Source organism: Pseudoliparis swirei, chromosome 22 (assembly GCF_029220125.1).
Source record: "Pseudoliparis swirei isolate HS2019 ecotype Mariana Trench chromosome 22, NWPU_hadal_v1, whole genome shotgun sequence".
NCBI lineage: Eukaryota > Metazoa > Chordata > Actinopteri > Perciformes > Liparidae > Pseudoliparis > Pseudoliparis swirei.
The window spans coordinates 12,765,649-12,790,612 of NC_079409.1; the positions used below are offsets into that span (position 1 = coordinate 12,765,649).

Here is a 24,964-nt window from a genome sequence, read left to right on the forward strand (position 1 = left end):
TAGAAAGGTCGTCCATATATAAGAGCAGGTGACAGTATTCCACCTTGTCGGACGGCATTGGTCACGAAAGATGCAGATACACTCTTACCCCATCTAGCCTGCATGGTTTGACATGAATACCAAAAATGCAAAATCCTTATCAAATATGGAGGGAGCCCTCACTCTTAACAACAAATGTAGAATGATTAATTCGATCAAAAGCTTTCGATGCATCCAGGAAACACATAATTATTATTATAGGATAGTCGTTATATTTGAGCATTTGTGCAAACTTTTGGAGCTTATAGTATCCCACTTTTTAATATAGTTAATCATTATAACGTTGTATGTAAGACAGAGTTTCTCTTTTCGAAAAGAACAACAACAAACACCATTACCCATAAACCCTCACGATGACGTCATAAACCACGGACATCAAGATGGTGCTGGAAAGTACTATGGTCTGGTAAGGAATGAGAATTATGTTTAAAGTTGCAAATGGAGACCGGTAACTTTAGTAACAATTAGCTATTATTTGATAAACTAAATGTGTCTTGTTCTCCGTTGTTGGGCTGAAACATTTAACCAGCTTTACGTTGTTTTCTTTGGTGTTTAAGATGCTCGAGCTATTCCCTTAGTCACTCCATAACTGAGCTAACGTTAGCCAGTGGGAGCTAACAAAGAGCTTTATAGTCACGTTATGGACATTTAACACCCGACATGGTTACTGGCGAGAGACAACGTGGTGCTGCTCAGTTACCTTTCGAGAACTTGGCTGTTTAATCCAGATTTCGGCTCAAATTGAGTTGAACTGTGTTCCTCAGGTTAGCATTGGATAGCAAACAAAAGACAGTTATCACAAACACAACATGAGTGACCTCCTGTGGGAGTGGGTTGTACCGTCAGGTTTCTGTCACACTGCGGGGCTCTTCATTGGTTTCCATTCAGTTTATTTTATTTTGTATAGCCCATTCTCACAAATGACACATTTGCCTCAGAGGGCTTTACAGTCTGTACACATAGACATCCCTGTCCCAGGACCTCGCATCGGATCAGGACAAACTCCCAAAAAGCCCTTTCACAGGGAAAAAAGGGAAGAAACCTTCAGGACGTTACATGGTGTGAGATCAAGTTATTGTGTTGAATGGGGCTACAGCAATACTGGTCACGTGAAATGTGTTGATACATTAATCATCTTGTCTGTTAAATGTCAGGAAATCAAAGTGAAACCAGCAGTCCAAGACTAAAATATACTCATCACTAAAAGCTGTCGTCAATCATTCTGATCATCGAATTGATTAATAACCTAAGTGTGTGTGTCCACGCCATTACATGTTACAGTACCCATGAGAGATCCACATTGGCTATACCAGTATTTGTCTAATTGGTGCAATTGACATTGTTTACGTTCTTAATACTATTCTTAATTTTTCTTAGTGTGGACAACAGTGAGTACATGCGCAATGGAGACTTTCTGCCGACCAGACTGCAGGCTCAGCAAGACGCAGTTATTATTGTTTGTCACTCAAAGACTCGCACCAACCCTGAAAACAACGTGGGCCTCGTCACCATGGCAAAGTAAGAGGCAATCTGTTTGAATGAGAGAACTGACATCTAAAGTATTTTAATATAATGACACAAGTGTCGTGTCCCTGTGCAGCAACTGTGAGGTGCTGACCACACTGACTCCGGACACAGGCAGGATCCTGTCCAAGTTGCATGCTGTGCAGCCTCGTGGAAACATCAGCTTCTGCATCGGCATCAGGGTTGCACATGTGAGTTTGGGACTTTCATGACACAGCCAGATATGTATCGTAAAATTTAGGATTTTTTCAGTTCGTACGGTTTCTTGTTTTCATTTTCTATGTTTCTCTCTTTAGTTGGCACTGAAGCACAGACAGGGCAAAAACCACAAGATGCGCATAATTGCATTTGTTGGCAGCCCAGTGGAGGACAACGAAAAAGAAGTGAGCATTGTTCATAAGTCATTGTATTTTACATGTTATTAATGTTTATGGATTACGGATCTAGTTATTGATAACCTAGGAGGATACTTTCAACAACATCAAACAATAAAGATTGTCTTTGGATGGTAGACATCTTGGAAAAGCATGCTGCTAATCACACTCTTACTGAGTTAACTTTAAACACTGCTACCTGTATACAACAAACTGATACTAACACAATTATTCACACTTAAATATCTAAAGAAATAACTAAGTAATTCATGTAAACTAACAAAGGTCTGCCTCGATTATGTAAAGAGTTGATGAATTCAACAGCAAACATGAATATCTCTTGAAGAAATCAAACACTCATTACTATATTTTTTTCCCCCTTCATATGTATCATTGCTTTATTATTGGAAATGGGCAGTTGTGTTGTTAAATGTTGTTTTCCAGCATATTTTGTTTAATTTTTTTTACAGCCTTCTGATAAAATATGCGCCTGTCACTGACGTATTTTTTTCTTGTAGCTGATCAAAATAGCAAAGCGTCTAAAGAAGGAAAAGGTCAATGTGGACATCATTAACTTTGGAGAGGAGGTATTTTTTCCATCAATGCTCTACACTCATCTCGACGAACTCATGTTTTAGTGTGTGTAGCTCTAAGCTGTTAGAGCTACGTGCTTACCATCGTTCTTTCTCACTCCTGCAGGAGATAAACACAGAGAAGCTGACGGTCTTCATCAACACACTGAATGGTAAGGAGGGAGCAGGCTCCCACCTGGTCACGGTTCCTCCAGGCCCCAGTCTGGCTGATGCCCTGCTGTCCTCGCCCATCCTGGCTGGAGAGGGAGGCGCAGTGTTGGGCCTGGGTACCGGTGACTTTGAGTTTGGAGTGGATCCCAGTGCAGACCCAGAGCTTGCCTTGGTAAGAGAGTGGGACAAAGTGGGTCCAATAGATCACTGGGGTGTGTATCGTTTGTGGAGTTCATTGAAATGACAAATTCTCTTGCCTTTTGACTCTAAAATCTTTCATGCATATTGGTGTTTGTACACCACTACCTTCTAGACCACATTGTTCAGTGTGTGTGTGGCATTATGCTACTTGCTGATTTCGCTCTTCTTTCTAGGCTCTGAGAGTTTCTATGGAGGAGCAGAGGCAACGACAGGAGGATGAAACTCGCAGAGCCGCTGTCGATTCAGTTGCTGACGCGAGTGCTTCCTCTCCTATTGCAGATGGTGAGACAATGTCAAACAACTTGATTTGCATTCATAGATGCCAACTTTTGCCTATCTTCCTTCAGTAGAGGATATATTGCTCTCATTCTAAATGAGTTCACACTGTTTTTTTTCTCTTTTTCTGTTGCAGATTCTGACGATGCCCTGTTGAAGATGACTGTGCCCCATACGGAGTCAGCCACACCTGCTCTACCAGACTTCAGCCGCATGACAGAGGATGAACAGATTGCCTATGCTTTGCAGATGTCCATGCAGGGAGAAGGAGCAGGTTAAACATGGATTTGGACTTTTCTGAATTTCCCTGTCTAAGAGAATTGATAACCTCTAATACAAGCTAGGCTTCAGTATGCATCACATCAACAATATGAAATCATGTTCACAGCATGTTAGAAAAAGCAGACAGTTTTGTTGTGGTTGGTGGGTGTTTTTTACTTATACTCTTTGTATTTTTGAATCTTAAAATAAGCCATGGTTCATCTCCAGAATGTAGAGTATGTCTGCCTTTTTATTACAAAAGTTATGATTGACTGTAGAAGTGCATATATCTAACTGCTATTGTGGATAATGATTACCTGGAGATGTTGTTATATGGCTTCTTGGCTTGTTTGTACTGGCCTCTGATGCAATCTATTATTCCACTCCACCCGGCATAAGAAATTGTATTAGAGGGTCAATTCGGAGCTTGGAAAACATTCCCACATATCCTTGTGATTAATGACTTAACACCTGGCAAGAGCAGTTTGTTACAGTTTACGGTCCATATTTACTCTATTTAAACTAAATGCAGCATGAGATTATTGCTCGTTACTTAAGACAACACACACGTATGCAATACTAATAATTACATATTGGATGCAGTTCAAAATGTCCACGTATTGTTTAGTTTTTTTACATAAGAAATCCAGGTTATAAATCACAAACGTCCAGAAACCCGGTTATTCCTCCTCAAACTACCTTTCTGTTCCATTTGTATTGCAGAGATTGGTGCTGAGGACATGGACACAGGAGCTGACATGGGCTCCAGCAAGGCTAAGGTAAGCACTCGCCTTTATTAGTTCTCATTTACCTTTTTCACGAGATTGAAATGTGGATAGTAAAGGTTTTCAATGTAATTTTCTTTGTCCAGGATGAAGAGGACTACGATGTTATGCAGGATCCAGAGTTTCTTCAGAGCGTCCTGGAAAACCTTCCTGGAGTGGACCCTAACAACGAGGCCATCCGTAACGCTATGGGCTCTCTGGCTTCCCAGACAGGCTCTAAACCCGACAACAAGAAAGATGAGGAGAAAAAGAAATAAACACCAAAAGAAGAACTCAATATATGATGAATAAAAAAAGACCAGAGAGTTGCACCGCATGTGTTATTCACAGTAACATTATTACCCTCTTCTATACAGGTACCATTTTGTTCATCTTTTGTTTGTGGCTGTGTAAACTGTAAACAATATTTGCTTTTTTTTAACTTTATGTATTAAGGCCTATTCTGATATAATTTGTTTGTGTCAAGCAGAAATGCTTCCTTCTGAATTTTTTGTAATATAACTACTCAGTAAAATAGGCACATTTCCTCAATAAATTGACATAAGACAAGTTGGTACTTGAAATTGATTTACAGTTACATTTTTACACCAACTTGAAGCATCATATATGCAGGTGAAGTAGATAAGAAACCTACAGACATGTTAATAATAAAATGAACTTTAGACACTGACCTGTTTTAATATGATTCTAATGCGAATGAGCAGTATCATCAGCCACGTACAGGTCCATTCATCAGGGTATCACTTCATGTTACTTAAAAAAACAGATGAATACAGTTTTATTTGCAGTTTTACTATATTATGAGATCATGTCAGCAAGTACAGCACTATACATATATATTTCTTGAGTTGTCAATTCATAATACCAAAACCATAAGAACATTTATATAAGTTCTGTACTGAAGTGCGATTTCTATGTTTGTTTACTTTGTACTTGTAATCACTGCATCTGAGGCAAATATTTTTCTTTTTACTAAATTAGTTTGATAACTAAGTCAGATTACAACATATAATTGTAAGTAAAAACCTATTAAGTAAATAATATATAAATAATTAAAATAAGCCTGTAGTGACACACAAACGTATACATCATTAATCAATAATGATACAATTTATATTCTTTTTTTCTTCGACCAAATGAGAACATTATTTTGTAATTCCTCTTTAGTACAACATCGGAGAGCTTCTACTGGTTAAAACATAAAATATACCAGTTCAGAATATTTCGCTTGTATGAGTAAAGTGCTTTTTGAAATAGTGTTTTGAATAGTAATGTTTACCAATGTTTTCGCGTGACACCTTTACTGTTGTGAACAACCTCTTCGGGGCACCTGGGAAGTCGCTGTCGCACAATTTGTTGACGAGGAATTAATGCGTCCGAGAAGAAAGTCAGGAACCAACTTTGCAAACTACCGTCAGCAGGTAATTCAGTTTAAATACAAGCGTGAGCTGATGCTAGCTTCACCTGGAGCCACACAACACGCAGTCTACATTTGGACCACGTTAGGTGAGTGTTACTCTGATGCAGCTGAACGTGGTATCGACTCGCGTGACGTCAGTAAAGTTGTCCGTTTGTCGTTAGCATGGCCAGCTAGTTGCAAGCTAACGACAGGCTAACGTTAGCAGAAGGACCCACTTGTTGCAACTCAGTCAGCTAAGTTTGACTTTCTGTTTCCTCAGACCTGTTTATCTGCCGTCTGGAGCAGAATAACAACACCACTATTAACGTGTTTAACCAGACTCTCGACCTTTTGTGATTCTACCCGTCACATATTGCATCTCATTCAGAAACAAGTGTAACTGTGTCAGCGCTTCGTGACGTTACGTTGTTGACTCGCGTGTTGCCCCGACAGGTTTCTTGTGCTGGCAATGGGGGACATGAAGACCCCTGATTTTGATGATTTGCTGGCAGCTTTTGACATTCCCGACATTGATGCCAAAGAGGCCATTCAATCAAGTCCGGAGGAGGAACAGGATGAAGAAGGGGGAGAGAGTGGGTCTTCCTCGTGCTTCCACTTCCCTCCGGCCTCGCACAGTGACCTCCCTGTGGTCAGTGTAATTGTGAAGAACACCGTACGGTCTGAGTCCTTAGAAGAGGAGGAGAAGTCACAGAGCAATATAATTGTCACAGTGGGGGACCTCACATCACAGTTTGGTCCAAAAATGCCTGCAGATGCCCCCGTGGAGCCACATATTGCCAATGGCTTCGAGGGATCCAATGCAGAGCCATGGCAAGCTTGTTCATCGTTGAGGTCCTCACTGAATGCTTCTCAGGTTAAACATGTTAAAGGACCGGAGGCTGGATTGGTCCAACACGTGACTGATGTCATTAAAAGTTTGAGACCCCTGCCCTACCTCCAGTCTCCGACTAGAGCTGGTCCTAACTCCTCAACTACCCCCTCCCCACACTCAGGCAGTCCTCAGCATCCTCGTGCCTCCCCTAAAAAGGACCCCACTTGTCTCCTCAGTTATCCATCCTCTCCCCCTTCATCACAAAATGGGAGTATTAAGGCTGGATTTAAACATGTTATGCACTCGGATGAAGATGACTCAGAACCTGACTTTGGAAGCCCGCTGGTGATCCAGGAGAGCCCAGAATCTGTAATGTCCTCCCCTCCAAAATTTAAATACAGGGCCAAACTACAGTCCGAGCTTCTTGCGTCTCCTGAATCCCATCCCTGTGTTGTCTCTCATCGTCCTCTGCCTTCTCTTGCACCTGCAAAACCTCAACCCAAACTTGAGGAGCAGGGGCCAACTACCACCCTCGGTTGTCTCTCCAAAGCTCCTCAACCACAGCGTCCCCAGGACTGCCTCCCCTCCCTCAGCACAGGCTCTGCATCAGGCCAAGAGGATACATACCCAGAGCATGTGATCGATGAGCGGGACTCACCTGAGAGCCCACCACCCAGCGAGACAGGTCTTGTCGTCCCGAAGAGATGCAGAAGTCCGGATTCGTTCCAAGCAACGGCAAAGCACAATAACTTGGGTCAGGAAGAGGAGCTCATGGAAGATGAGCTGAAAGAAGAGGACAAGCCAGGTGACGCTGAGGAGCCGAGTGCAAAGGGGGCTGGAGATGGGGAGAATTTCAGCGAGGGCACTGAGGGTCCGGGGTCTGCTCGCGCTGCAGACACATTATCATCTCAATTGCGTCCCCTCAAAGTAAAAATCAAGATACCTCCAGGTAGCATTGCAAAGACTGTGAGTGGTGCTGGCCCTAAAAAAAGTGGGAAAACTATTCCAAAGGGTGTGAATAGTTCAAAACCTTCACTAGAACGTCACAACACGAGATCCAAGAGGGAATTATCGCAGAAGGTTCGGTTGCCTGCAACGGCGATGCTCCAGGATGCCTGTGCTGCAACGCTGGAAGGTGCTAGTACGGTCAAAGACAAAAGCACAGTGGACGCCAAGCCTAAAGTTTCCCCAACAGCTGTCAGCATCACCAAAACCGCAGCTCTGCCCACCATCTCCGTCGCCACACCGAGGGTCACTCCGGGTGGGATCAACAGTCGCAGCCTGGGTCATAAAGCTCTGAGCAGCGGGATGACGCTTCCCGCACCGTCACCGTTGCTCACGCCTCAAAGTAGCAGCAGACCAGCCTCCATTGTGAACAGCACCGGGGCGATCATATCCAAGACTCAGACCAACCTGGTGGAAGCTTTCAACAAGATCCTCAACAACAAGAACCTCCTGCCCAGTTACAAACCAGATCTCAGCTCCCCGCTGCCTGCAGAGTGGGGTCTTCCTCTACCTGCACAGGTAAGCCGTCATTGTGACCGGTGCTTTATTCATTTGTGAAATGTTTGGTTTACTTTTTTTGATTTTTGACTTGGTCTGAACAAACACGCATTTCAAATGTGTTCACAATAACCATGGGCACATTGTAGGGGCAAAACAAAAGGATGACAAAAATAAATACTAATTTGCAGTTTAAGTGGTAATCCAAATAATCAGTTAGTTTCTGCCACCATGTGTCAACTGCAATCAGGGTTCCCTCCCACAAACTCACTACAGATTTAGGTTGATCAGCTGTTGAGCGTAGCATTTACGTTAAATCTGATAATGATGAGCAGCCCAACCATCAAAGATAGAAAATAACTTGATTTAATTTATATATTAAAAAAAGTGGAGAGAATGTTTGCAGTATAAATCTCTGATATGGCATTGTGATGAGTCATGAATAAAACGTTTCATTGAAACGCTTAATGCTCTTTGCCGGCTGTAATCTCACAGAACGGAGCTTAATTGTTCTTTATTTTCCATGACAAGCTCACAGCAGAGTTTCACAAAGATCGACTTCATATCAATGGAGGTGAATGTCTGATTCCATGCAGGGTTACCGCTGTTTGGAGTGCGGCGACGCCTTTGCCTTGAAGCAGAGCTTGGCGCGGCACTACGACCGCCGCTCGCTGAGGATTGAGGTGACCTGTAATCACTGCGCCAAACGGTTGGCCTTCTACAACAAGTGCAGCCTGCTGTTGCATGCCAGAGAACACAAGGAGAGAGGCCTGATCATGCAGTGTTCACACCTGGTCATGAAGCCTGTTCCAGTGGAGCAGATGATTGGCCACCAGGAACCCACGGCAACTGGTTGGTTAACATAGTTCTGTTGCTTATCGTTTCTTTTTTAAAATATGTTGTTCATATGTGATTATGTATCCTCTCCTTCTCTTTTGTCGTTTCTTTTCAGGATCATCATCCTCTTCAGGCCAGGCCCCCCCAGCACCCGTGGCACAACAAGTAGTCTCCAAGAAGAAAGCCCAGGCCCTGCAGTACATCAGTAATAAATGTTCTGAGTGTCAGGATCAGTTTCAGAGCAAAGAAGAAGTGGCTGAGCATTTCCAAGAAATCAAACCAACTCAAACCTCTGTGAGTCCTTTTATTGTTCGGACTTTTTTAATGATTCATTTTCCAATGATGGGAACAGTAACTTAATTCCTTTTTGTTTTTCTGTTGTTCGCTAGTCGTGCACAGAGTGCTCTCCTCCAATGCTCCTGCCAAACAGCTGCAGCTTCGCAGCTCATCAGCGCATCCACCAAGGCAGTCCGCCACATGTCTGCCCGGAGTGTGGGGGCACGGCCAAGCAGCCGCTCTTTCAAACGCACCTCGACGAGACCTGTTTACACTTTGCACGACGCATTGGATACAGGTGTGACGTTGTTGTGAAAGCCACATGAATTCTGTTCATATGCCCATGCTTCCCTCTTCTGCCATGTAACAACAATCTCTCTCCGCAGGTGTTCAAGTTGCCTGGTGGTGTTTGGGGGGCTTAACTCGGTGAAGTCTCACATTCAACAGGCTCATTGTGATATGTTCCACAAATGCCCCAGCTGCCCTATGGCTTTTAAATCTGCTCCCAGCATACAGAACCACATCACTTCCCAACATCCAGCGGTCACTGAAGGACAGACCATGTATGTATTACAATACAGGGTTCGTACGGTCATGGAAAACCTGGAAAAGTCATGGAATTTTAAAATGCTCATTTCCAGGCCTGGAAAAGTCATGGAAAAAACGTAAATCATAAATGTTATGGAAAAGTCATGGAAATGTGTTATTATCACTTGTTCATTTACGCAGAGTTTAAAATGATGAATATGTTCTTTCAAGAAAGACGCTCAAAATATAAGCCGGCGTACGCTCTCAATACGCTAAATGTTCGAAATTGTTCATGTTTGTTTATACCGAGTTTTCAGTTTGGTCATGGACATTTGGTTTAAAGTCATGGAAATCCATTGGTCAAAATGTGTAAGAACCCTGACAATACACACACACACACACACACACACGCTTTTACTTGTGAAAATAAAAAAAAATTCTCCTCAATGAATTAACACCGTTTTAATTCTTTTTACAGGTCAATATATAAATGTGTCATGTGTGACACAGTTTTCACAAACAAGTCCCTGCTGTACGTCCACTTCGACACTCACTTAACCAATCAGAAGGTGCATGTGTTTAAATGCCCCGAGTGCACCAAGTTGTTTTCTCAGAGGAATTCCCTTCTGGATCACTTCAAGGTACATGTATGATTAAATCGTGGTTAATTTAGTTCAGTTAGTGTTTGGATCTAATATATATATATATATGAATGTTTTTGTTTCTTCTTCTGTTCCTCAGACCCATAAGACTCCCACGTTAAAACAAGAGGTACCTTCACCTCCAGCTGCTTCCTCTCGGTCGCAGCCCTCAGTGAAGTTGGAGAGCTCAGATAAAGAGGAGTGGATGGATGAAGAGAAAGGGAAGAAGGAGAGGATGAAGGCCCCCTCCGGGTGGAAGTGTGCACCTTGCCATGCACGCTACACAGACCGGGATGACTACATTACCCACATGGCTGAACAGCATAGCAAGGTCTGGAAGTCCACCAATCCCCCGGCTGTCAAAGATATCATTTGACTATATTGATTTAGTATTTCGATACAACTGTAAATGAGCAGATGGAGCCAAATGTGTTTGTGTTTGTGTTCTGTAGAATCTAAAGAAGTTTCCTTGTAACAAGTGTGAGAGCTCCTTCACCACCACCTCTAGTATGAGACGTCACATCAGAGACAAACACAAAGTAATGAACCGCTTCCGCTGCCAGTGAGTATCTTTATTCTGCGTTTCTTATCCTGATTATGACAACAGTTGAATTTACTGGCACTTCGTACAAAAGTTGAAACTATTTTCAAGAAGATTTCTGTTGATTGAAACTAGAGCATTCTATGTTTCCATTTGTTCAGACTACATATGATTTTGTAGACTGCAACATGACATTTTATGAAATACGGACTTGTTTATGACTCTTTTTGGCATAAATACCATGAATTCTCGATTACCTTTTTATGACTTAAATGGGACATACTACACTGACTTTTTAGTATGCACTAAACTATGACTTCTATAACATATTTATGGCACACTATGACTTTGAATGACATTTCATGGAATGCTCTTCCATCACCTTTTTATGACGCTTTAGATTTCTCCGATGTTTTTATGACATACTATACGATGACTTATTAACTACCCTTTTGTATTTATCGGGGCATATTATGCAATGGCCTTTTCATGAAATAGTATACTAGAACATTTAAAATCATATTTTCATTACTATACTATGTCTTTATGATTTTAGGGGGGAGCATATATAATTAATTTAATTTTTTAAAATAATTCCTGAAATGGGCGATGGTCCAGAATGATGCCATCAAACCTCCACTAATTTGTGTGCGTGTGTGTAGGTTCTGTAGTGAGGGTAAGAAAACATTCAGCAGCAGAGCGACGTTGGAGAAACATGTTCAGCAAAGACACGGCACGGAACCAGAGAGCCAGAACACACCGCTAGTAAGCCACTCTTCTCTTTTTCAAGAAGACAAACGGGAAACTATTTTTAACTAAGATGTTGTTGAATGCAGTTCCATTGATTTCCTCCGGTCGCAGGCAGGCAGTGAAGGGGCCGACAGTTCCTCAGAACAGGACGAGAGAGGAGCAGGGCCGACGGAGCAGGATGAAGAGTCCACAGACGGAGTGAGTCCAGTGAAGAAGTCGCGGTCCTCCTCCTCCTCCGCCCCGAGCTACCTTCCTGAGTCTGGTTTCCGCTGCTCCCCCTGTGGCTTCACCTCGGAGGACCAGGCCGTGTTCCTGGAGCATATCGGTCAGCACCGACGAGGAGGGACGGAGGGCGGGAACGGCGGCCAGCAGTGTCTCCAGTGCGGCGCCTGCTTCACATCCCTCTCTGCCCTGTCACGCCATCGCTTCATCACCCACAAAGTGAGGGATGCCTCCTCTGATAACCAGCAGTCCACCGGTTTGCACCCGGCACCTTCCCCTGGCACCCACAGGAACCATGAGGACAAGAGTTCTGTGGACAGTTCTGCACCAGCGTCGCCCTCCTCTCAATCCTCCTTCGCTCAGGGGAAGGAAGAGGAGGGCACACTGGCCTGTCGAGTGTGTGACAAACAATTTGAAAAGGCAGCCGATCTGACCACGCACTTCAGAACTCACGGTATGGCTTTCATCAATGCAAGGAACGCCGGAAAAACTCCCTAAATACGTAACAGTTGTCGGTTGATGATGACAGAATATTTGCAAGTGCCTTGTATACTGTCGACGTGTGGCGTGGCACACTTTTGCAAGAATTTAACCAAATAAAGGTGATGTAACTGATTTACTATTTGAATAGTTTGTAAAACAATCAAATGTGATTTTTACAGGTGAGGATAAGTTTAATGTTTTTCTTGACACTCCGGTTCTAATGCTGCATTTCTGTTCTGTGGTCAGGGGTGATGACACACTCGAGTTTCTTCTTCTGTCTGAACACCTGGTCCGTCTCGTGGCTGCGACCCGTTCACAGAATGCGCCCGGACAGAATCGTGTTCCGACGTCGGTTATGAGGGCCGTTTCATCGCACGTTGATACTCGGCGATGGAATGTGTCCGTTTTCATTTTAATACTTTCCACTGAGGAGACGTATGAACGGCAACACAGGTATCTGTTTAGTTTGGTCCCTACATATTCTTTACAAAGTAATTGCAGCTGGTTCAAATGTTACCTCGGTTCCTATGAAATGTGAATACTTATTTACATTTTCAGAAACAAACGATAACATTTTATATTGATTTCCACTTTCAAAAGCAGCCATTGGCGTCTGTACTTTGCTAAAATAGGTAACAATCAAAGTTCCTCTGTGTGTTTTCACGCAGGATGTTTTCTTGCTGCCCGACTGCTGGAACTTCATGTTGGACTCTGTTGTTAAACACACTGTATGTTGTCCTCATCTTGTGAAAGAATGTCTCTGCCAGCTTGACAATAACTTTCAATGATATCTCGAGACAATTGATTATCATGTGACCCCAACCTTTTAAATGTTTACCGGTGTTGATAACATGTGTGTTTATATTCTACTGAAATTAAAAGTGACTCTTATGGTATACAATTCAAATACTTTGCTTTGGGAAATGGTCAGCAATAATCTGAAGTGTACACGATATTTAGTTAATGGTGTAAAACTGTATGAATGTTACTGTATTAACTGATTTGTTCCTTCTGTGAGCGAGAGGTGGAAGTAAAATGTAATATTTTGGCTTTTTCTAAATCTTGCTTTATGAAATTACTGTAAACAAAAGATCAGGATGTGTGTGATGTCTCTTTCTTTTGCTTCTGCTGTACGATGATAACATGTTGAACTCTATTTATCTTCAGTCTTTGCACTGTGAAAGAGAAAACCTGATGTTGCAGCATCAGCGGGTTGTGTTCTAGTTCGGTAGGAGTCGGTTTAGAACCACATGAAATGTGTTTTATTTTCCTTACTGTTAAACTCAATCTTTGTGTGTTGAAAGTTCGGTAGGAATACCGTTCGGTCATGGGTGCTTGGAGGATGTCGAGGGATTTGTTTTGATTTAGTGGCACTTTTTTATTGTTCATGGCTGAAATATCTCCGGCCACAGGATCGACTGGAGATATCTCACTTTTTGATTTCCGTGTGTTTTCAGTGTTCTAGTTCACTTTTCTGTTCCTGCATTGAAAAAGACAATTTCTATCCAAAAGTTTAAAACGAATATAAATTAATAAAAAACTGGCACATTGTCTTTTTTGTTTGTTTTTGTCCTCAAATACCATGGTAACAGAGACTGAGTATGTATATAAATATTCTTTATTGAGCTTAATCACTTTCAATTTACACTTCATCCTGCAGTGTCAAATAAAGACGCACACTTCTCTTCATTCCAGTGACAGAATATTTAAAGCAATAGTAGATTCCTTACACAGCTCGGCAGGTCATGTGTTTATATGTTGTGTACTTAATGTTTAGAATAGGCACACTCCTACGCTCACACACATGATCTCAGACTACTTATCTATGAGAAACATGTCTTCATTACAAATAATAAACTTGAAGGATGATTACATGCCACAAGTGCACCTAATGTGAAGAGGCTGGGTGTGTGGTCAGCTTAAAGCACTTGCAGGTGGAGGTGGTGGCTCTCCATCCTCACAGCAGCAGGAACCCCATGAGGAGCAACAGAAAGGGCTTCACGAGAGCTGAGATCCCCTCAACGTTCAGCGATGGAGAACCTGAACGAGAGTGAAATGAAGACTGAATGCAAAGATTTCCTCACAGCAATGAAAGTCCATGAAAACCCATTTTCTTACTGTGCAGACGGGGATCTGACAGAAACAGTGAAGTTACGGCAGAAGCATGAATGTGCTCACCTGACAGTTCAGCTCTCTGTGTTAGGTCAGGTGACCCGATCACCGCCCTCTCAAGAGCGGCCAGCTGCTCGTCACTCAGAGACGCTTGCTGTTCGCTGGTTACCATGGCAGCGTTGTCAGGTCCAAGAGCTTCAAGCTGAGCAACAGAGAGGACCTGGAGGAATCACATTAATCCCCCCCATTAAAATTACTTGATCCATTGTCCTTCTTTACTGAAAAACACAACCCTTTTTTTAAACATTTTAAATAAATAAACAAATATTATAGAAATGTGAATTTTAAAAAGATCAAAATGTACAGTGTTGTATGTCATGAAAAAGTCCTAAAGTAGCATTGTCTGTTCTAGTCATTTCTATAAAGTCATAGTTAGATATTCCATTTTTTTATTTAAAATGTCTCAAAAAAGTAGTAGAGTATGATATGACATAATAGTCATAATATAGTATTTTATTATTTCATTATAGTATGTTGTAAAATATATAATGTTATAATAAATTCCAAAAAAAGTAATAAGTATCTCAAGTTAAGAATATTGAAGTAAGTACAAATATATATATATACACAATAATAATAATTATGGAAATATATTATGTACAGTACTTGATCAAATTTACTAAATTAACTAGATGAACTAGCTGATGGAGAACAACGGTTTGTTAAAGCTACTTACATCAAAGTGAAGTATGAGCGGTATGCAGCACTCGCCGATGAATGAGAAGACAGCCGAGTCTAAAGAGGCCAACTCCGAGGAGTTCAACCCGACTGAGGGAAGGAAACAGCTGGTCAGGTGTGAGGGATGAACGGCCCTCTCCAAGGCCAGTTTCCTCTGCCATATCATTCTAATTGATACATTTGCATATCACATACAGTGTCATTCATTTGATATCACATAATCCATACAGAGTTGTTTATTTGTTTTGACCCTCTAACCCACAGGTGTCAAACACAAGGCCCGCGGGCCGAATTTGGCCCCGCCACATCATTTTATGTGGCCCCTGGCGGCTTGAAAGACATGTGATCACATTTTCTTAAGCAAATTGATAAGAAATATCCCTTGCTTTTATTTTGAAGGTTTCAAATTAAATGGATTTATGTTGTAATATTGTAGACATTTTCTTTTGTACACTATTTCTACACTCAAATAAACAATAATCAAATGCAAAGAGAGTTATTTAACAATGTGTTCGAGGAGTTTATAAAGTGCTTCCGCCCCTTTAAGAGGGCAGCCATGACGCTGATGTGGCCCATGGTAAAAATGAGTTTGACACCCCTGCTCTTACCTGTAAACTCATTACCTTCGCATTGAAAATGCGGAAGGTTATGTTTTGATCGGCGTGTATTTATTTATTTATTTGTATGCATGTTACTCACATAACTCAAAAAGTATTAAACCGAATCGCATGAAATTTGGTGGGATGATTGGACCATTTGATTCGATTTTGGGATCGATCGGGTCAAAGGTTAATGTCAAGGTAATGAAAAGGTCAACATCTTCTTTTTACCATAGCGCGGTCAATTTCTATCCAATTGGCATGCAACTAATGGCAAAATGTTCATAATTCAATGCCCAATCTTGTGATATGCGAAGGTATGCGCTCTACCGAGTGCCCGTTCTAGTTATAATTCTGCAATCGTTAGCAGCGCGATTAAACCTTGATTTCTCACACAGTACAGTTTTTAAAAGCTGCTCGGCAAAAGCAGAATAATACGTCTGGGGAGATATGGGAAGGAGAGGTGATGGTCTCACTAATGATGTAGCCCAGCTCAGACACGTGTGCTTCAGTCCAGGTGTTGGGATTTCCAAACGCAGACACAGCAAGCCGTTTCAGCTGCTGTGCACCCCTGGGGCAGCAATGGAAGTCATTCAGTGAGCCCACAGCGTCCCTGTAACACACAGTCAACATATTTGATTCTGCTCTAAACAATGCATACTCTGAGACCTCAAACAAAAAGCTTGAACGAGAGCTCACTTTTGATTGTGAAGACATATTTAACTACTTAAGTTTCCATAATTTGCCAGCATTAGCCTATAAATAGGACGTTAAGACCAGAAGTGGAAACAGGAGGGTGACTACGGTGAACACTTGAAGCTGCACGAGACAATTACAAAGTTTGAATAATATAATGTGTTTTTCTCTCTCTTCACTGCTCTAAGGTTACGATAGGGATGTATGGATCTGTGAGGTGCACAAACTTGAAGGCGTCCACGTTGAGCTGTCTGAACTCGCTGGAGTTTAGGCCGCAGATGAACTGGCGCAGTGCGACCATGTCTGCAGCTTCCAGCTGCTGCGCTTTCAGGTTCTCATGTTGAGCAACACCCCTCCACACCGCCTCCCTCTATTGAGACAGGTTGTATTCATTGGTGAACATCATGGTCATCCGCATAGTAGCAGCAAGCTCCCGGAAAGAGCGCCAGGGTTTGAAGCCCATTTTACACAGTGGAAAATGACATTTTGTTTAACTGACGCTGTTATCCACAGCGACTTATAAAGATTGTTTTAAATTCATACACCGTAGAACAGCTACAGGGAACAATGCAGGGTTAAGCGTCTTGCTCAAGGAGACATCGACTAGGCGAGGATTGAACCGCCATCCCCCTGGTTGAAAAACTGACCTGCTGACCACTGACCCACAGTCACCCAGACTAGTGAAGATGTTAGAATGACAACAGATTGTCTTCTTCACCTGTGACGTGTTCCAGCCGCATTTCTCGATATCCTCCAGAGCGTCGCGTGAGAAGGGGAGTTCCTCCAGGTCTGCATCGGAGAAGCCCCGAGTTATGCATCCCAGCTGCATCACCACACTCTCAGTCATCTGTGACACTGGGCCCAAGACCTGCGGAAACACTCAAATGAATCAGGCTTTTAATCACAAAAATAATTGCGATGAACACAACATGTTGGATCTCCATATTAGGGCATACAAATGTTTTTAACTTGGATTTCAATATAATTTTGACATTTAAATACTTTTTTTTAACTTAGTGACTGTTTTCTGTTTTTTTTCTTTCCGCTGAAGGGAGGGTAGTCTGAAACGTTTGGTTTCTTTGACATTTTATAATTATATAATTATATAATTTATAATTGTCACCACTTGAGCTGCACAAAGTTGCTGCATGTGCCTGGTTCTATTAATAACTTGAGAGAGATGTAATAACTGTTCAGTTCGTCCCTTTTGGTTTAAAAATAAAGGGAATGTTGGTTTCTATATTGGCTAAACATCTCTGGTGTGAAATCTGTTTGATATTGTGGGAATTAGTGTTGTATTTACACACAAGGTTTAAAGTTATACATAGTTTTATGTTCTAACTGCACTTTCAGTTTTTATGGTTGCACATTCATTTTGAGATATGGGAGAGATTTTTCTCAAATGGAGGATCCATTCAACATTTAGGTCAAAGAGTAAGGATCAGTGCCTCCATTGTACCTCAACGGCTTTTTTACTGAGCTCGGCCAGTTGGTCGTCCCCGTAGTCACAGACGGCCCCGAGTGTTTCTAAAGTGGTCAGGAAGATTTCATTTGACATGCCAGCCAGCTGTGTGTGTGTCCAGTAGACGTTGTTCATTCCAAGTTCCTCAATCAACTGCACACTGAGTTCTTCATCAACACTCCGGGTGGCTGGGAGAGAAAAGAGAGGAACACATATGCAGGTTAGAAATAGGAAAGTACATTGGATAAATGCATCGCCAGTTTCTTGCACGATATCGCTGCCTTTATTTCTACCGGCTGCATTTGATGAGGTGGTGAGATGGAAGATTTTCTTTCTCAGGGCGTTGGAGGTGTACTGCTGGCCCGATGTCAAAGAATAGAGAACGTCCTTCATCCAGGGCTGAAAGAGACAGAGAGGGAAGGGGAATAAAGAAAATTGCATTATGAGAAATGCATGCACACATTATTGCAACCAGATGAATGTAGTGCTTTACTCCCTCTTGATTTTGAGTGATTACTTGATAAAAATGAGCTGCATCACTGTTCAGATGACATGTGATGTCCCCAAAGATACACACCTTATTGGGCAGAGCAGATGTGGAATTGTCATCCAAAAGGACGAAAGGACCCAGTGCTTCCATCATCTCAGGTGACCAAGAAGATGAATCCCTGCAAAAGATTTTTTTCAAATGCATCAGACTGGTGCTTTCACTGCAGTTACTCAAGCATCCACATGGGGACTAGTCGTCCTACCCAAAAGTGCTCTTGACCAACTGAATTATCTCTGCCCTGTGGCGTTGAGGAATGTGCTGGCAGGAAGCCATTTGCTCGAGGCTGAATTTGAGGACATCGAAGGACATGCGGAGCAGTTGGGAAGCCTGAAGCTCACATAAGAGCAGTCCAAGACTGGACACGTCTTCAACGGTCAGTCCAGAAAGGTTTGGCCCCTGCAAATACAAAGTGAATATCTGAGATTGATGTTCACACACTCACCTCAAAAATGTGATAGTAATAGATGTGGAGCAGGTGACAGTTTAAAGGAAAAAGTGAATAAGTAGAGAAACATAATGAATGATGTTTCCATACAGGAAGTGGTTGATGAACAATGTATACGACCTTCGCTGTCCCTATATATCATCCCAATTGAACATCTATGAAACATTTTATACCAATGTGTTAGACGGCCACCATCGAAACCCCAATGACGAAATATATTTTGGCAGAGTTCATGAGATTTGGTCCATTAATGCCAAAGAGCATCTTTGCTGCTTTAACAGCTCCTGATGGTGTTAAACCTAAATGAGATAGTTTATGTTAGCTTTTCCTTTAATGTATCACTCGTCTGTATCGTTGTGTGTACTTCGGCCAGGCAACGCAGTGCTCTCCGGGTGAGTGCGGGGCGAGAAGGCAAACGACGAGGTAATGAGCTCAGGTCGGCCTCTTGCATCTTGTCGAGGAAGACAGGACACACCGAGTCGGGCAGATCCCCCACCTTCCCCGGCCTGGGACAGTGTACATGACATGAAGAGCCGTTACATTTCATTATGGATTTTTTAAAGATGAAGTGAGCTCGAGAAAATACTTTCTTTACGGCAGGTGAAGAAGTAAGTATGTGGGAAGGTACATCATCTCGTCCTCAGTGATGGTTTGGAAAAAGTCAGCTCTCTCTTTCTCCTTCGTGGCAAAAAGCTTTCTGGCCGCACATCCTGCCTGAAAAGGTATATCTGTTATCAATTGGTATACTCAACAAATAATGTATTTACAAATGTGTGGACGTACTGTCTCTGTGAGTAAATACATGCCTGCACGTTGGAGAGCCACCGCGGAGTCTCTGTTATGGCCTGCGCCATGTCTTGAGTCTCATTGTCCGCGACACCGTCAATCATCTTACAGGTCACTCCTTGGAGGAGCGAATGCAGCCTCCTGTCTCGGCCAATAATGTTTTATACGTCAGCGTGCAGAAATACACAAGAAAAGGCAAATAACAAACAACACATATGCCTGCATTAAAAAGGAATTTGGTAAATGCCATCTAGGTTTCTTCCACTATATGTTTAAAACTCAGAAGTGTTCATTTCAAGTCAATTATAATTTTTCTCAACATGAATCGAATGTTTGTTTTTTCCACTCAGTGAAACTTTTGCATGATAGTTTCATTTATGATAATCTAAGATGTTTTAGAGGATTGAGAATGTTACTTGCTTATCTGGTGACTAATAGTCAATGTTTTAGAGACATCCTAAAGATTTGACACCAAGTTTTCATTTGCTTTGATGTTCTTGAACTATACCAACAATTTGAATTAACGCCTCCGCCAGTCACAACAGAAACAATCTAACTCTATTATTGTCGGGGTTTTATGTGTCATTGTATTGTATTGATTGTAATTTCTGCTCGGTTGTTCACTGCTGTATATCTTACCAATGATGAAGCTTCTGTTTATTGTACATCTGTTTTACCAGCAAAGCCGCCTGTAAGTCGGAAACATTGCACCCATTTTTAGTACAAACATCATTCCTTGACTACATTAACAGATACATTATAATAGCAACTGTAATCCAGATGATTCAAAATATGTTGAAAATGTGTATGCATGATACAATAGGTCAGTGCTGTGGGCCGAGGACTTTACCTGTGGCCGAGACCACATCTTAACCACCACTTGGTCCAAGGAGGTGATGTTAGCTTTGTCCAGCTTGTTTAGAGGAAGTCTGCGAAGCAAACGGCCAGACAACTTCTGCACCAGCTCTGAGGGAACCATTTGTCCAAGCAGCTACAGGGAGACATTCAAAATGATGGTTACAGTGTTTATCAATAGTATTACATATAAGAATAAAATCACTTTTTATTTGAGAGTGAGATTGCCAACTATTGCCATAGTTGGTGGTAATATTTAAACTGAGCTTCTAGTTCCTGCTGTCTCTCCTGACTCACCCCCTGCATCACGGCCATCAGCTGGCCCTTTGACATCCGCATGCACATGTTCTTCAGGCCCTCTTTATCTGCCAGCAGGTTCTTGGGGTTCTTGAGCATGCTGATGGGAAAACCACCTGCGACTGACTGAAGGTCCACCAGCTGCTGAGGGCGCATGAGAGAGCCAGGCCTCCAGCAGTCCTGCAGGCTCGCGTTATTGCAAAGCAGTTTCTTGACCAGGGTGCGTTGCTGGCGCTTTGTCCATTGGACGGAGGGTCCCAGATCCTTGAGAATTTCCATGACTGATTTGTCAGGCATCTCAGACAGCTGTTTGGGAGACAGCAAGGCAGCCATTTTGCCCAGCCAGCGTAGTGGTTCAGTGCTGTTTGTATTTGACATCCCAGACTTGACGAGACGCTTCTTCCACTTTAGTCAGAGTAGAGGGTAAGAAGACAACGACAACATATGAAGTTACTTTCGTTCTGGACGAGGGGGACATGGACAACAGTTTGAGTGGGAACCAAGTGATTGGTACCTGTGTGATCCTGGGGTTACCGAAGTCATCGCAGTCCTCGAGCTCAGAGAGGAGTTTCCTGCTCACGTCAGGAGGCAAGTCTGGAGCAGCAGAATAATGACAGGCCAGTATGCCGAGCCTGGTGGGCAAACATGTATTCATTATTCAAACCTCAACATTGAATCAGTTATCTCCATAATGCTGAGTACATTATAGTAGCCTATAGACTTGACTGTATTGATAAAGCATAAGAAGTAACGGATTATGGGGACAAATGCTTGAATTTCTGTTTTTTTTGTTTTGTTTTTGTTTTATATATAAGGCTCATCGGAACAAGTTTTCAAGCAATCACAGGTTAGGGCACTTTATAAGCTAGATAGCTTCAGCCTTAACCCTTTCGGTCAGCCACATGTATCTTTCTTCTTTAAAAAAAATTCCTGGTGGTTGTATATTTTGCTGATCGAAAGAAATAAACTCAGTAATTCATTAACACATTAATTTGCATTCAGAATGATCATATACAAATGTACCATTGTGTGGATGTATAATGATCTCTCTCTTAGATTTTGGGATCTTTCTTCCTCAGAAACCCCCTAAAGCTCACGTATTCAGGGTAAACAGTGAGTGGAAACCATGGAGACATGTTCCATCCGTCCTCGTCAGTTTCACCAAGAAATTACATGACATGGGGGAAATCAGAAAAATGTGGATATATCTAGAGAATACGATATGAAAGGATTAAACTAGATTCTGATACAAAGTTGTTATGTTTTAAGTGTATCAGTAGTTTTTAACTGTAATGCATATCCGTGCATGAATACACACTTGTCCACATTCTCAGCAAACGTCTGATTTCCACTGAAGCACTCTTGAAATCGTTCAAGAAACTTCTTGGCCAGGCTTGGATTGATTTTAGAGTTCATATTCATAACAGTCGCAAACTGGCCTGAGTGGAAGAATTCACACAGCTAGAGGAGAAAGGGAAACAAGGCAACAGGGATATTTATTAACACATTATCATTTGCTGCTGGTTGCGTTGGCTCTTCATCCTTCTTTGCAGAGCATCTCACCTGTTCTTTGGGAGAAGAATTCACGTCTCTTGGTGCTAACCGGGAGACGTACGGTCCCATCATGGCCAACGCCTCCAAGTTCAGCCATCCCAGTAAAGGGTTGCAGCTCTTCTTCAGCCCTACAGAGTAAATGAGGCACAGTCCACATGAACAGAAAGGTGACACCACACAAGGATTGATGGGTAAGATGTGGGTGATCCACTGATCCGTCGCCTTCCAGCAGCGCTTGACCTTGTCTTTGATTTGCATGATTCCCTGGATCCCATTTCCATCCAAACAAATACATTTGCAAGCAAACATGCTGTGTCATAGGAACACACATCCAGTTCGCGTTATTCCAGCTGCTTCGTTCTTTTGCTATCCCCCCATCTTCCCCTTTCTTTTTCTCTGCAGCCTCTTCCTCTAACGTCTACTTTAAAATGGGTTGAGAAGGTTTCCCCTTCAGTCTCTTCCACTTTGTGCTCTTCATCTTTTTTCTGTTTCACAAAGAAGTATGAATTAATCCGTTTTTCTCAATTAACGAGAAGTACATCAGAATGTTTGACTTGACGTTCCGAATGTCGAAACTCATTTCTTACTTGATCTTGGGTCAGATGGTGGCTTCATTGTACAGTTGAAGTCCTTCTTTGTGATCTGATCTTTTATCCAGCTCACCACCTGAGTCCGTTGGTCTGGAGACATGGCACCATACACATCCTTCAGCATGTTCATCCTGGAACCAACGAGCAATTTTTTTTTACAATTTTAAGAAAAGCTGCTGAGAGACAATGGAGGAAGTAATTACTTCATGACACACTCACATCTTTGGCAGGTGTTGTCGCTTTCCTCCATCAGTGGGAAGGTTCATTCTAGAATAAGGCATATTCTGCAGCGCAGGTTTGGCAGCCGCCAGCAGGGAGTCATATTCGTCTGCAGTCATGTTTTCACTCTGTGTGGTCAAAGTCGCCCAGCACAGAGGAGCCACAAAGGCCTGCATGTAGCATGCAGATGCAACCTGAGAGAACGAGAGAAGTGGCGGGAATCAATAGAGTGCCAGAAAGATGCATGAGCAAAGAGATTATGTTTTCTTTTCTCGAGCTCTTGGCAATAGTGACGTCTGGAGTACTGACCGAGGAGTTCCTCATCCGCTGGAGCATGGCTGGAAGATTGCTGAAATTCCACATCTTGTTTGACTGAAAGAGAAAGAGAGAACATAGACAACTAAGACAGCTGCAGGTGAACAATTAATAAATATAATTACCCATCAACCATTAAGATAATAATGGGAATGCTCTGAAAATAACCAAGACTTATTTACAGTGTCCTTAAGTGAAGAAATCAAATGTGGTTTAAGGGCTTGCGTTTGTGTGTGTGTGTGTGTGTGTGTGTGCGTGTGTATTCGCACCCTTTTATCGACTTCTTTGGGAGAAGCAGAGTGCAAGACATTGAGAAAAGAAGAGAGGAGGCCTCCAGACCGTTGAGAGTTTTTGTCTGCCGAAGGCAAGTCGCTGAGAGGGGATTGAGAGTGGAAACAGATATTTCGTCAGTAGAAATGTTTTTAATATTATGTGTGTTGCATTTTCATTTTCTTATTCATTTCAGCCTCTAATCATCCAGTGAGATTCACCTGAGACCATTTTCAACACTTCCTATTCATACATCTTCCCACCACAGTCTTCTGCTGACGATGACCCGCTCTAATCTCCCACAGCAGCTGGAGTTGAACACCTTGGTTCGTTGCGACTTGACAATAATTGAATCTTACTCACATTTTTTGCATTAAAAAAAAAAGGCACCTAACAATTTTGAACAAGCGTAAATAAAATCGGACACACTTACACACGTACATAATTACCTGTTATTGAAGACAGGTTCCAGCTGCATCATCTCAGGTGCGGGGTATCCTGTAACAAAGAACCCCTCCATGTTGGTTTTACTGGAGTATTTGCTATTTATTAGTGTGTCTCAGATTATGAGTCTAGTTATAACAAGAGAGAGAGAGCCCTCACCCTTAGTCTGGCACTTCCTCATCTGATGAAAAACAGACATAACATTAGGGTCATCATTATGGTATGATATTTCATTGTTTAATTTCATCTCTGTTTATTGTTGGAAAAACTTATTGCACTGAACATACATGTAAACAATACTTAATTACAGTACATTAGGGGTTAATAATTAAAAGGTAAAGTAAAGGCACAAAGGTTCTGATGTGCAACAAATAGATTAACACTTGGAAAAATGGAAATAAAGAGTTTTTATCCATGCAGGTGTAAAACTATAATGTGTTATTGTACAATTCCCTTCTCTTTTCATGAAAGCTTTACTGTGTTGGACTTGAAAATAAGAATCTCCTCCAAAGCTAACAAGTATTTAAGAAATTACAGACCAGTTTTTTGGCCATGTCTTTGAAGTCACGTTTATTTTCAGGCATCCAATCTGGTGGTTTAGCTGAATAGGTAGTAATGGATAATTATGAGAATTCACACATTTACAAAAATTGGCACAATAACAACATGCATGCATTTGGGCTTGAGGCCATGACTGTGGTGGTGTTGATGCGTACCGAAGGATGCACAGGCCACACAGCCGAGGAGAAACAGAAGTGTTCCTCCTTTTGGGGCCATGGGGAAAAGACCTGTCCGCTGAACATTGGCACAGAATGAG

The 24,964-nt window shown here is 42.2% G+C and overlaps 4 protein-coding genes across 6 annotated transcripts; 2 read left to right on the forward strand and 2 right to left on the reverse strand.

The window, feature by feature from the left end:
- The first annotated feature begins 394 nt into the window (after positions 1–394).
- LOC130212826 (26S proteasome non-ATPase regulatory subunit 4-like) lies at positions 395–4,752 on the forward strand. Its single transcript, XM_056444059.1, has 10 exons — positions 395–445; positions 1,417–1,557; positions 1,640–1,754; positions 1,860–1,946; positions 2,456–2,524; positions 2,637–2,852; positions 3,055–3,163; positions 3,294–3,431; positions 4,142–4,197; positions 4,290–4,752. The coding sequence occupies exons 1-10, from the start codon at positions 420–422 to the stop codon at positions 4,458–4,460; spliced, it is 1,128 nt and encodes a 375-aa protein (XP_056300034.1). The 5' UTR covers positions 395–419; the 3' UTR covers positions 4,461–4,752.
- Positions 4,753–5,605: 853 nt separating this feature from the next.
- On the forward strand, positions 5,606–13,766 carry znf687a (zinc finger protein 687a). The gene is made up of 11 exons (XM_056444420.1): positions 5,606–5,709; positions 6,056–7,958; positions 8,534–8,789; positions 8,890–9,068; positions 9,164–9,348; positions 9,437–9,613; positions 10,057–10,219; positions 10,320–10,550; positions 10,672–10,781; positions 11,423–11,525; positions 11,622–13,766. Exons 2-11 carry the CDS (start codon positions 6,072–6,074, stop codon positions 12,228–12,230), a joined length of 3,900 nt encoding a protein of 1,299 aa, XP_056300395.1. The 5' UTR covers positions 5,606–5,709; positions 6,056–6,071; the 3' UTR covers positions 12,231–13,766.
- Positions 13,767–13,830: 64 nt separating this feature from the next.
- LOC130213042 (stereocilin-like) lies at positions 13,831–19,515 on the reverse strand. Of its 3 annotated transcripts, none has more exons than XM_056444422.1 (11): positions 19,413–19,515; positions 19,182–19,323; positions 18,575–18,768; positions 18,400–18,490; positions 17,820–18,221; positions 17,079–17,228; positions 16,588–16,730; positions 16,141–16,277; positions 15,064–15,155; positions 14,394–14,547; positions 13,831–14,255 (listed from the first exon to the last, which is right to left on the reverse strand). In XM_056444422.1, the coding sequence occupies exons 1-11, from the start codon at positions 19,448–19,450 to the stop codon at positions 14,173–14,175; spliced, it is 1,626 nt and encodes a 541-aa protein (XP_056300397.1). In that variant the 5' UTR covers positions 19,451–19,515; the 3' UTR covers positions 13,831–14,172. The 3 variants fall into 3 exon arrangements, with proteins under 3 accessions (XP_056300397.1, XP_056300399.1, XP_056300396.1); XM_056444424.1 differs by having other exon boundaries at positions 17,820–18,010; positions 18,116–18,221; positions 19,182–19,454; XM_056444421.1 differs by having other exon boundaries at positions 19,182–19,472.
- LOC130213246 (uncharacterized) lies at positions 19,445–23,442 on the reverse strand. The gene is made up of 11 exons (XM_056444724.1): positions 23,428–23,442; positions 23,119–23,312; positions 22,897–23,030; positions 22,319–22,437; positions 22,074–22,216; positions 21,270–21,387; positions 20,756–21,160; positions 20,454–20,594; positions 20,243–20,292; positions 19,620–19,744; positions 19,445–19,527 (listed from the first exon to the last, which is right to left on the reverse strand). Coding segments are annotated over exons 1-11 (1,446 nt in total). The 3' UTR covers positions 19,445–19,525.
- Positions 23,443–24,964: the final 1,522 nt, after the last annotated feature.

Bases quoted from the DNA above. Each gene is read 5' to 3' on its own strand.
- LOC130212826 (XM_056444059.1), top strand. From the start codon at position 420: ATGGTGCTGGAAAGTACTATGGTCTG. The intron at 446-1,416 runs GTAAGGAATGAG...AATTTTTCTTAG, and splicing joins CTGGAAAGTACTATGGTCTG to TGTGGACAACAGTGAGTACA. The intron at 2,853-3,054 runs GTAAGAGAGTGG...TCTTCTTTCTAG, and splicing joins CAGACCCAGAGCTTGCCTTG to GCTCTGAGAGTTTCTATGGA.
- znf687a (XM_056444420.1), top strand. From the start codon at position 6,072: ATGGGGGACATGAAGACCCCTGATTTTGATGATTTGCTGGCAGCTTTT. The intron at 9,349-9,436 runs GTGTGACGTTGT...CTCTCTCCGCAG, and splicing joins GCACGACGCATTGGATACAG to GTGTTCAAGTTGCCTGGTGG. The intron at 11,526-11,621 runs GTAAGCCACTCT...CTCCGGTCGCAG, and splicing joins AGAGCCAGAACACACCGCTA to GCAGGCAGTGAAGGGGCCGA.
- LOC130213042 (XM_056444421.1), bottom strand. From the start codon at position 19,364: ATGAAATGTAACGGCTCTTCATGTCATGTACACTGTCCCAGGCCGGGG. The intron at 18,222-18,399 runs GTGTGTATCTTT...TGTCTCTTTCAG, and splicing joins CATCTGCTCTGCCCAATAAG to CCCTGGATGAAGGACGTTCT. The intron at 16,731-17,078 runs GTGAAGAAGACA...CTGTCTCAATAG, and splicing joins GCGGCTGGAACACGTCACAG to AGGGAGGCGGTGTGGAGGGG.
- LOC130213246 (XM_056444724.1), bottom strand. The intron at 20,595-20,755 runs GTGAGTCAGGAG...GTCTCCCTGTAG, and splicing joins TGATGGCCGTGATGCAGGGG to CTGCTTGGACAAATGGTTCC. The intron at 20,293-20,453 runs GTAAAGTCCTCG...TCCGACTTACAG, and splicing joins AGATGTGGTCTCGGCCACAG to GCGGCTTTGCTGGTAAAACA.